This window comes from Argopecten irradians, chromosome 1 (genome assembly GCF_041381155.1).
Source record: "Argopecten irradians isolate NY chromosome 1, Ai_NY, whole genome shotgun sequence".
NCBI lineage: Eukaryota > Metazoa > Mollusca > Bivalvia > Pectinida > Pectinidae > Argopecten > Argopecten irradians.
In genome coordinates this window covers 60,134,711-60,147,028 of record NC_091134.1, presented here as the reverse complement: position 1 = coordinate 60,147,028, position 12,318 = coordinate 60,134,711, and the positions used below count along the sequence as shown (strand labels likewise).

The window sequence follows — 12,318 nt, the reverse complement described above, 5'->3', positions numbered from 1 at the left end:
TCTTTTTTACATCTTTAAAATTTTCTTTCTACAATTTAATATTATATCAACACATTTAGAGTTAACAAACTAAGAAATCCAAAGTTATCTACCTTGGCAGAGAATTGGTAGGTTGTCTGTACAGAGGCGTTGAATGTCCTGGTAGTACTGATCATTCCAGTATCACTGGTGATAGCAAACCCTGTCACATCACCAAGATCTGTCAAACAAAATTATCATACTTACACCCAAATAGACGGAGCTGATCTCACAAACACGACATGAAAATGTATGCAGATGTAAATAAACTAAGTGTCAGCAATAACAGGATACTGTAAACCAAATAGTTTTATGTGCACCATTAAAATTTGCTTATTTTAGTGGTGGTGGTGGTGGGAGGTGGTTGTTGGGGTGTGTGGGTTATCAATTGTGAAAAGGTTTCAAACACCAGTACATAAAGCAGAATCAAATCATAAAATTAAATCAAACGTCTTCATTGGAGGATAAAAAAAATAATATAAGTTTCAGCAGAAATGAGTTGGATTACATTATTTCATAGTCCTGTTAGACATGATGACCATTACCTCATGCTATAACGTATTGTCAAGATTCCATTGTATTGCAGCCAACTATATATAAATATTTGTCATACCGTTTGACTGAAAAAGCTAAACAGCTAAACTGTAAATGATGGGATAATATATCAGCATGAATACTTTATAGCGGGTATATTATGTGGGGTGGTGGTTAATTTCATTAAAACCGTGAATATATGTGGTTAATTTCATTAAATTCACTGTTTTAATGAAATTTGAGAATTAAAGAAACCAACGAAAAATTTTGAATTTCACTACCATTACACAAAAATGCCAATAATGCATAAAGAGAAGTCTGTGTACTTTGTCTATGTTCCGGTGACGAAACTGTAAAATATTGCCCCCTTGAATTTAAATTACCATACAGTACGACACCTAACTGACCTAAAGAGAATGTGAGCTGGTTGTTGATAGGTAGGATGTCAGAGTCCTGGGCTGTGGTCTGTAAAAAGATGTGGCCCACAGGCATTTTTTCTGAGATACTGGCGACATACACAGGTCCAGCAAAGACTGGTCGATCGTTCTTCTCCTCCACAGTAACATCAACCTGGACTGAAGTTTGGTTAAACTGATTTCTCACCTCAACAAAGACCTGGTCAAAGCAAACAGTGTACATACAGCTAAATTATATTTTGTCTTGTGCATGTAAATAAAAAAGTGAAGTCTAATCATATTTATGTATAGAAATATCCAATATTTTAAGTTAAATGAATTTCTAAATATCTGGTGTCAATGACTCCATTAAAATGTTTTAAATAAGCATATTATTAAAAGGAATCTCCCATGGAAAAACATTGATATTATAAAAGAAGCTTGTACAGATGATCACTACATTCAAGCACAATTCACCAACAGCGTTCGTCTGCAGTAAACAATGTACAGGAACTGTAATTAGCATTATCATAACCCAGAAACAAAATATTGTATATCAATGTGAAAAGTAATGGACTATCTATAACGATCCTTGGAAAGACAATTTTAAAACTTCACAAGGCTTTAGACCTACCTGCCATGTGCCCAACAGACTGGTCAGCATTGCTGTTGGACAGAGATTCAAGGTGGACACAGACAGTCCTGAGAGGTCGGGCTGGACAATGAAGAGTTGTGACCCATTACCACCCATCAGGTTGTAATAGAGATTCCCTGAGAGCGGATCAGTACAGCCTGTGTCCACACTGAAGCACTGAGAGGGGCCATAGTCATCCAGGATATTTGTCTCGATGGACCCGAGGGGACAAATAGGGGCGAAATATCCTGGAAAAGATTCAATTTACAATATTTACTGCTCTTCAATTATTTAATTGAAATCAGTATTAGTATTGGACATTACTGTATAATATGCTTTTTCAACAATAGACAACCAATGTATGCTAATAACACAATGAATGAAAATCCATCAAACTAGTACATAATTATGACAAGAAAATAAACTTTATAGGTAAAGATAAAAGTACTAAAATGGTGCAAAGTAAATAAACTTGGTATAATGAGCCAGCACTATGGATAACATTGAAGGGACAATTCGGTGAGGCAGATTCTGTTACATAATCATGAAGCAAAATGTGGTATAAATGAATTGTTCTACATTTCTTGTGAAATATAAAACAAAAAAATATTGACAAATTCCACAAAATTGGTAACTATTTTGATTGATATTGTTAAAATTCAACATTGTATATCTATACCATAAAGCAGGTACAATATGTATGCTACACCCATTAGGCCATTACCGAGCCGATGTCAAGACAGTAACACAAACACAATATTATACATAAAATCAAGATAAAAAATAATAATAATAATCACCAAGATGATGTACCTACAAATGTAATCAGGTTAACACAGTACTATAAGAGTAATTTGAACAGTTCTAGCTAAAAGTTTATTTACTCCACTGGCATAGGCATGCAAAACATTGTACCACTATTGTGTAATGGCGGACAGCGAGGGAGGTTGAAATTTTCTCATATTATGACGACAGATGACTTTAATGAAATATCATGGAAATAACAACTACTCCAACTTCCATAAGAACTGGTTTGTTTCTGATATATATGCACATATTAATCTTATACTAAATTGTATATTTATACTTTTACTAAGATGCACTTACTGTTGACTATGAGTGTGACAGTTATAGATGTAGAGAGACCTCCCAGATCTCTGACCAGAGCCGTGAACTCATACGATTCCTGCCCACCACTCATGTCTTGTAGCAGGGAAATCTGTCCATCTGAACTCACCATCAGTAAATCTGTAGAGACAGTTAAAAATACATGCAATGTTAAAAATTCATAACAATTCATTTCCTCTTGTTTCTATAATGCAAAAAAAAAAAAATATGTTTGTATCACATAAATACCCCTGTCACTTTAAAAAATCAAAGTGGATTGGAACTCGATAGGACACATCCTCGGGATACAATAGATGTGTATAATTAACACTAATAGTATACATGTCATCCCCATCACTCTACATTTATGGTGGTGGCATAAAAATAACTGTTGTTAAAAAAATATATCAAACAGTCATTTATCAAGCACAAACATTCAACTTTAAAATCTAAAGTTACAAAAAAATTACTAGCAAATATCAAAACTGTGACAGTTATATATTGATGTTCATAGAAGAGCATGTAAAGTGCCATTTCAGTTCCTCATAGATAGAACAAAGTATATAATTCTAAAAATTGTTTATACCGGAAATTGAACTTGGTGACAGTGGATCCAGCAGATATACGACAGTGCTGAAATTAGCCAGTAAATCTGTATCATAACATCTCAGCTGTGCCACAATCTGGCCACTGGTTGCCGTGGCATCCACCACAAAAGAGTATGGCGTGAAACATACAGGTGGCTCATTCACATCGGTAATGGAGATAGACACCGGTGCAATGGCTTCATGGCCTGCTAAGTCTGTCACCTGAAACAATTTCAACACATACTTATAATTAACTCTGTACATGAAAAATGTACTGTAGTAGCTAGAGGCTACCTTACATACAGGTATCCAAATATAAAAGTATGCTGTTGTCTATTACTGTGAACAGTTTAGTTTAGTTTTTTTATTTTCATTTCATTTCAGAATTTTTTTTATCAAATTAAAAAATTCAATTTGGATTGGGCAGCAAGCAGAGCCTGTATATGCCCTCTCCACAAACACTTGAGGTCAATCATAATTATGATAGAACAAGACAAACAAGGGTAACACGACTATACCTCTCATCCTATGGCAAATAAAAGCTGGATATCTGAATTCAACACTGACAATTATCACAAATGTATGTATATGCAAAATGAATACCAATGAATACCCTTGATCAGATACTGGAAATAATCTTGTGTGGAATACAGCTTTTACCTTGACTGTAAAAACGTAGGAATTCTGAGCTGTTGCATTGAGCTTCCCATTCACCAATACTCTGTCTCCAAATATTGTGAACGGGAGACCTGAAATAAAGAGAAAGAAATGATACATCATCTATATCAATAGATATCTATCAATTTCATCTGTCCTACATGCTTTATCAAACTACCAGTATTTTTCACAATAAATATTTTCAGTGTGAAGAGATTCTGAATGAAGTAATTTATTTTGATTAAAGATGTAAATAAAGTTAAGCCAGGTCACTATAACCTACATGCATTATACATCAATGGAGAGATTACTTTATCATTTATTGCAATACAATTAATGATGATTACAGTGTGTGTACAAAAGGCTTTTAAGCATAAATGAGATACGATAGATAGGTTTTCTGTGTGTGTTTTTTAGCTATCATCATTTAAGGACATGGTGTTGAATATATAGTGGAGGAAACAAGAATTTCCACAGAACACTACCGGTGTACATAGATATATAGGCCTTAACATTGCAATGTTGAAGTGAAGGTCCAACACCTTAATGCAACTAATTGTGACTACTATAGTGTCTTAATGGTGAAATGCAGAAGTTAATCAGATATGAAGGTATACCATATTTGGCGTAATAAGTGCCCCCTCCCCTTTTCTGGAGAGTGTTGAAGTTGTGTATAAATGCCCCCATCCCATGGATTTTAACAATGTTTTAGAACATGTGTTGCCTCTAACATCACCATTGTATCCCATATTACATGAACTTGCGAGTCTTTTACATGGGAATTAGGACATAATAATAAATCTCAGAGGATAAAAGGCATATTCATGTTTCCTGTAACAGATTAATATCCCATGAGGAAAGAAAGAATTCAAATATGGCTGACCTTTTTCGTCCACAACTTACATTTTGATTCATAAATAAGCCCCCCCCCCTCGCTTTGTTACAATTATTTAAGCACCTTAGGCACTAATTGGTACATAAAAACTTTTTAAAAATCTCTTTAGAAGGTACACAACTGTACAACAATGTGTAAAATGAATACAGTTCAGTTACACTTTACCTTGGTGTGGAATACTAAAAGTCAGAACATCATTGACATCATTGTCTGTTGCAATTAGCTGGAACAGGCTGGTCCCATTGGTAGTCGTCTCCGAAACCTCCACAACATAATTCATGATAGAAAATACAGGAGTGAAAAAATTTCCAGGAAGGATGTCTACTTCAAAAGTAGATATTGTTGTTTCATAATTATTTGAGACTTCCCCATGTACCTGTAAAAGAAGCAAAACAATTAATAAGATAGGTGGTCAGTTGTATTTCAATATAAATTTTGTTAAAAATAAATAAAATGTCTTCCCCTCTGTTCTTTTCCAAACTACTACAGATATGAAATCAGAAGTATACCAATCCATTTTACTATGTGGTAAAGGCAAACAATTACCTACAGTAAATAGATATTATAACAAAAATTATATTTAAAGATTTTTTTATATATTTCCTTTTAGATTTATTTTATCAATAACTTTGTAGAATATGATAGCATCATTTGATTTTTATGATATAGGGAGGAAATAATTATTTATTAATCATCTATTCACCATACATGTATTTCACTATTTTATTCTTCGTCTGTATATGTAATGTCGCCATGATGAATTGGCAATGATCATTACATCAAAAAGATAATTCATCAATATATATGTGTAACTGAAGTGTAACATTAGAGGAGAAATGTAGCAGTCAGACTGGGGCTCGAACTCGGGACCCCTGAACATAAGCCAGTTGTTCTACTGACTAAGCTACCTGATCACCTGTGATCGGCCCAGTCCAAATCTGGCTACAGAAGCATAACAGGACCATTTGATGAAGTTTTAATTACCTGGTGTGTGCCTAGCTGGTTCTGCTGGGCTATACTGGTATGAACACATATCGAGACATTAACCATATAAAAGTTGTTGTTCTGGCTCATAGCTGTGCAGTCCAGGTCAAAATAACTAAATAACGAGTCACTCGAAGATATTGCACAATTCAGGGCTCCAGCGAACAATGGAGACCGACACTGATATAAGTCGTAACAAGAGTTAACGGGACTCTCTTCTGAAACTGTCAGGACTAGATTTGGAGATGGAAGACACTCTGGTGAAAAATTACCTGAAATTGAGTCAGAAGAAAAACAACTGATGTGATGGATATCATTATTTCGTAACAAAAATAATCTGTAAATTTTGTACAGATGCTTTTGCGTTCTGTGATATAATTCAGCTACATTAGGATTCTACTAGACTTAATCTCACATTAATTCTTTAAAGATCCTAAAGAGACACAGTCATTAAATAAATAATCATTGTTGTAGCAAATTCATATTTTTTATGAGTCTGTGCTAAAAAGTACATATACTGGTGGAAAATGATGAATTTGGAAACTCCTATATCTAAGTAGTTAAGTTCACTATCCATACAAAAGAAATGGAGAATATCTCATTATTATCTAGCAGTAATATCCTAAACAGCACACATCTGCACTCTGAATAACCTTGGGGTCCAGCTAGGTTATGGAAAGTTAACCAGCAGTCCGTAAATCATATTTAAATGTCTGCTACAATTCAAGTAAAGGACAATAGACAGAAAGTAAAATTTGGATAGAGTAATCTGTATATAAATATGCCACCTTTTACCAATGAATAAATTTATCTTTTGAGTGTATATTGTCCACAACAGTAATGAATAAAGTCAAAGGGGGTTTCTCATACAATCATGTAGTCAAGTGCAACCTTTGACCTTTTAACCTTGACCATTATATAGAGCATTGACAAGTGCAGAATGGTGAGATTACTGGGTTCATTATGTACATTGTCACATATGGATGGGTGCCCATAGAAGCAAATGTACATCCTATGTCAAAGCTATTATTATCATTGACTCTGTCATGTTTAGTTCTTATCCAAGAGTACCAGAAACTTCAACACATGAATTTAGAAAATATACGCCACATTTCTTCATAAACACTTTTAATTATTTGAGTAAATTGTATATTTACATTTCATTTTTATCAAACAAGTACTGAGTAAGTAAATTTTCACATTTCTTTTATCAAATAGCAAGCTGTTGACTTTTGAAGGAACTGTATACACCAGTTGAATGGATCTTGAGCAGAATAACTTATCTTACCTAGGTTGATAATGACATCAATGGAGACACTGGGAAATGGAGGTTGGTGTGCTATCACTTGTACTGTGTAGATACCAGAAGTTAAATTTTGGACTTGGTTTCCTAAAAACAGGTCACCTTGGAAATTTACAGCAAGCAAATCTGCAGAAAGAACATTTATTATAAATGTATCATTAATTGACATCAAAGCACCATATTAAATGTTTTGTTATTTAAGTTAGAAAAAGAACAAGCTATTATTTGTACACAAATAGATTAAAAAACATACACTCTTAATTATGTAACCACAGAATTTTGAAAGGACACATACAGTTTCTGGAAATGTGTCACTGTAACATTGTGGGCCTCAATGCTTTTGGCAATTAAGACGTTGTGAAATAAAACAGTATATTAAAGATGCTCCACCGCCGACAAATGGTATTTTTTCACTAACAAAAACAGGAGCAGACGATTTAGTAACAAAAGTTACTTACTTTACACCATGCATTACAACAATTGAAAAGTTTGAGCTTCTAATTTTACTTCCAAGTTAAAACTATGAAAAGTAATTAATTGCATCCCGAAAAAATTCCGTGACACTATATCCTATATGTGGAATGAAGTACTGATTGCGCATGCACCAACGGCAAAATAAATTATTTTATATTATTTTTGTGTTGATTAGACATATATATACATGATTAAACACCAATTATTGTTCAAATGATGAATATCATTTATGCTCTGTCGGCGGTGGAGCATCTTTAACCAGTAGAGTATGTATGAATTGGATGAAGTACATGCAGGTAAATATTGAATCATGGCATAATAGTTATCCTTGCAGCAGTATATCAGTACATGTAAATACCTTACTAACTAAGGGCACTGTTACCTTGAGCTGGATCCGCAGTGAAGCTGAGAGACCCATCAGCGCCACCAGAGCACCGGATGGTTCCCAGAATTGTCTGTCCATCAGGTAGAGCCCCAATACTGAGGTGTATCGGTGGGGCTGTGCACACTAGGGAACCATTGAGGACATACAGATGGACAACACCTGTGTCGGATAAGTCAGGAATTCCTCCATCTACTACCTGTAAAGGGATGATTTACATCAAATAAGGACAAAGCACAGAGGAATGAATCCTTCCCTGAATTGGTTAAGGCTGAGAAATATTCATGGTCAATTTTTCTCAATACATGCATTTATTTTCTTTAATATTATTTAGATGATTTTCTCCTCTTCATCATACAGGCACAATTAAAAAGGCAACAGTTCTTGGAGAACAGAAATGAAACCTGTTACATATGAATTATAATTATCCTACGTAAATTTTGCATGGTTTCTTTGGCATTAATGTGATAATACAAATAACTACCGTGACATTGATTTCCACTGTCTGATATCTGTTCAACAAATAAAGGTATGTCAGCATCCAGACCCAGGATTCCTGTACTTGTCTCCATACCAATGTAATTCCCCCATGGAGCTGGTTCCACACCTGTAATATATAACATAAAAACAATTAATGAATTATAGTAAAAACTGTAGTAAGTGATGGCCATGGCCAAGGCAAACATTTTTATTTTTATTTTAAATGAATCTTTTCTATTTTATTCAGAAATTGATGCTCATCAAATAATGATATCTGCATAAATAGAACTAAAATTGGACCATCTAATGGATATATTTTTGTCTGCTTTAATCCCTAGGATATTATCTAAATCTGCATTTTTTATTGGTTCAGCAGAATATTGTATATTTTTTTACTGATGTTGTTACTTGCACAATAAAACTTCAAAAGCAAATATTGTGTGGTGCATTATCATCTGATAATATCTGACACAATGGTGACAGTTAAATGGCCACATAAATCTATGCATTAAGGATTTACACTCATCTCATAAATCCGGGATATTGGATTTTAACTCAAGGTGATCGATGATATCATATCCGAATCCAAGATGCATTTAAAATATGCATCTCTGTGCAGGCCTAAAAGGTTTGGGTTTTTTTGTAAATTTTACCTTCTTTCTTGCAGGTAATATAGGCATGCATAGTACACTGTATAGTGTATACAAATATGTACATCCACATCTTATAATTAGTTGGAATTTATTTATCAGACAATCTTTCAAGCATACAATTTTGTAGATCTTTAACCTAGGTATTCCATATCAGACCCCTTCAGATTAGTTTTACCTGTTAGACTATGAACTAAATACTTATAATACTAACATTTTCAGTTTATAAATTTTTTTTTTCCAAATATAACCATTTCAATTAACAATATAACATGCTTCTGAATATCAGCATACAATTGCTATAATATCTATTTTAAATATCTAATTTTCTGTTTATATGCTTAATATTTGATAAAACTGAAAAAAAGTGTAGCAGAGGTTTTAATTGTACATAGTGATACGGTCGCCCTCTAGCTTCGCGCTAGCAGCGAACCAGTAAGTCTGGGGTCACAGGTTCGAGCCCAGCTTGCAGCACATACTCTCGCCCTGTTACAAAAGCATACCATGTACATAACGTAACATGTGTTTTCAGATTGTCAGAAACTACACCAATAAATATATATAAATTTGCCATATATGCTTTATAAAAATATACATATATCTTATATAGTATAACTTAATATGCGCAACTCAATGAAATCAGCTACATGACAAAAGTCAAAAGTAAATGTGGTCTTAAAGCCAAATAGACAGAAGATCAAATAGTCAGTTAACAGGTATTTATGCTAACCTGTTGCTATAATGTTTTATCACATAATCCGCCTGATATCCAGTAATTTCGCCTCGTGTAATATTTTTTCATATGTCACTAGTGTAATATGACCTGGAGCGATTTTCATTGGCTGGAAATTCATTGTGACGTCAGACAGAAACAATAAAATGACGTTAGGAAAAATGACGTGACATCAGGATTATGAGGACGACAGGACAAAATGGCGGTCTTTGCTGGATTTTCAGAATACATTTTGACGTGAAATTCTTAGTTATGTAGGTATTTGTAGTTATGTGATAAAAAGTATCTTAAATTTGGGTTAATTTCATATGAGATTTTATGAAACTCGTCTCAAAGTTTTAATTTTTGCGAGCCTTATAAACTCGTTTCATAAAATCTCATACATGTTTGAAATGAATACTCATGTAAGATCCTATATATTGACAGAACGTCAAGCTCCTGGAATTGACGACATACTTGGCTTCAGTCAATATCAGAAACATAAATGAGAGGCATATTGACTAATGAGATAAAAACAGTATAAAGCTAGTATATAATAATCCGAAATAAAAGGCTAAAATAAAGTCCAGGTAAAATCAAAATCATTTCTATGGAATACATATCTCAGCCACTATAGGGCCTTCTTCAGTCCAAAATAGCACATAAAAGAGAGGCTACGTTACATCTCTTACTTGTTTCTGTGAACATCGACATATATTATCTTGAACAGTTGAAGGCATATTAAAAACTATAAATTGAACGACCTCAGTTTCAGTTCAGAAACGTTACGTTTCATTATAAGTTAATCCAAAGGTTTCTGATGTTGAATCTGATTTTTTTTTTAAATGCTACTGTAGGCCTACTGTAGCTGTTCAACATCAGAAACAGTGAAACATTGAATCATCGATAGTTAGGCTTCGGATTAATGTTGGATTAGGTCAGTAGCCAACAAAAACTAATCATACCATATCTAAATTACATATGAAAACACAACCCATCCTTATTTGAAGTCTTTCTGTGTGCAATTGTTTCTTCCTGGTGGTTTGTGGATGTACGATACCACAACAGCTGAACAAATCTGCACTGCTCAAGTTTATGCTTCCCGCTTACAAACAGATCTCACTCGTAATTCTACTTCCGGAATATCATTCAAAAGGCATAGTGGGCCTGCAATGCTTTGTGTAATATGGGCCGTTTTCGATTATGCTGTTTGACTGGTTGGACCTATTTATTCTTTTTTGCATCATAGACGGGCCTGGAGATTTTATATTGTTTTCAGGCGAGCCTTGACAAAGCCATCACAGGCCTGTATCATCAACTGCAGGTCCGTCAGGATTTATACTTGAAATAATGACTTTTACACACGGTCGAACCGGTTGTTCCGAATAAACGAAAACGGCCATTGAGTCCGCTAAACGAAAACGGCCATTGAGTCCGCTAAACCTGCCTTTATTATTAGGCTTTTATAGATTTTTTGGTCTAATATATATAGACAAATAAAATAAAATATAAATAAAAAAAACTAATATAATATAGGCAGATTTGGCGGACTATGTAATATGGTACGCGTAATTTACATAACCAAGGTGGTAAGCACTAAAAATATTTAATCAGTCCAAATTACAGAGGCGTAAAATAAATATTTGAAGAAATGTGGCAAGATCTGGAAAAGTACATGTAGCGGACAAACAAAGCAAAAAACTTTGACTTTTACCAAGAAGAAATTTGTATATATTTGTAATCTTCGAAAATAAAATAAACATATAAAAAAAAAATTGTATATATGAAATTAATTTTTAAGAAAAAACTGTTTCGTTAATTTTGAAATTTATATATTTTTTAATTTCCCCTTCGTTCCATTGAAAATGAAGAATTAAAAAAACTTTGATTAGAAAGATATTTTGTTTGTGTTTAATTCATTTATAATTATGCTATGTTTCTTTATAGTTATAGCTCAGACATAACGTTAATCCGCATGCTAATCATTTTGTACATGTAATTTACATGTACATTTTATTATAAACGCATATGTTTCTGATGCAACTGACCATAAGCTCCGTCGATCATTTAACTATAATTATCGATATTAGTGTCCAACACCTATATACATGTACTCACTTGTGATGTAAAATTCAACATTCGGGAAAACGAAGTTGTCTGTATAGTTGAGGTCGACTAAAGCGAGGCCTTGTCTGAGTTCGGTGACGTCCAGCGTCACGGAGTACGGCTCCCCTGTTAGTACTGGGGGTGTGTTGAATACCACACAGTGGTCGTGACTAGCGTTTCGCCAAGGTCGATGTTGCAGATCGTCAGCTTCTGTTGCCAAAATACGAACCTGGAGGAAACAAATTAACCCACTTCTGTAACTTCATTTGTAAACGTGCTAAGAGATTATAATAATTAACTTACATTATATATAATAATATTAATAAAAATACTGTAAGAGATATCTTCATAATTCAAATTGTTCTAAAATCAGAACGACTTTTTAAGTGATCCAGCAAAA

The 12,318-nt window shown here is 33.8% G+C and overlaps 1 protein-coding gene across 4 annotated transcripts in view; it reads right to left on the bottom strand.

Annotated features, from left to right (window-relative positions):
- The window catches only part of LOC138335997 (uncharacterized), a 63,215-nt gene extending 51,119 nt beyond the window's left edge, over positions 1–12,096 (bottom strand). For all 4 annotated transcript variants that reach the window (XM_069285247.1, XM_069285257.1, XM_069285264.1 and 1 more), the window contains exons 1-12: positions 11,931–12,096; positions 8,455–8,577; positions 7,971–8,169; positions 7,100–7,240; positions 5,812–6,083; positions 4,993–5,203; positions 3,936–4,024; positions 3,275–3,497; positions 2,689–2,829; positions 1,582–1,829; positions 960–1,167; positions 93–199 (exon numbers count right to left, since the gene is read on the bottom strand). In XM_069285247.1, coding sequence (XP_069141348.1) covers positions 93–199; positions 960–1,167; positions 1,582–1,829; positions 2,689–2,829; positions 3,275–3,497; positions 3,936–4,024; positions 4,993–5,203; positions 5,812–6,083; positions 7,100–7,240; positions 7,971–8,169; positions 8,455–8,577; positions 11,931–11,951 — 1,983 coding nt within the window. In that variant the 5' untranslated portion in view covers positions 11,952–12,096. The remainder of the gene's footprint in view (positions 1–92; positions 200–959; positions 1,168–1,581; positions 1,830–2,688; positions 2,830–3,274; positions 3,498–3,935; positions 4,025–4,992; positions 5,204–5,811; positions 6,084–7,099; positions 7,241–7,970; positions 8,170–8,454; positions 8,578–11,930) is intronic.
- Between the last annotated feature and the right edge of the window lie 222 nt (positions 12,097–12,318).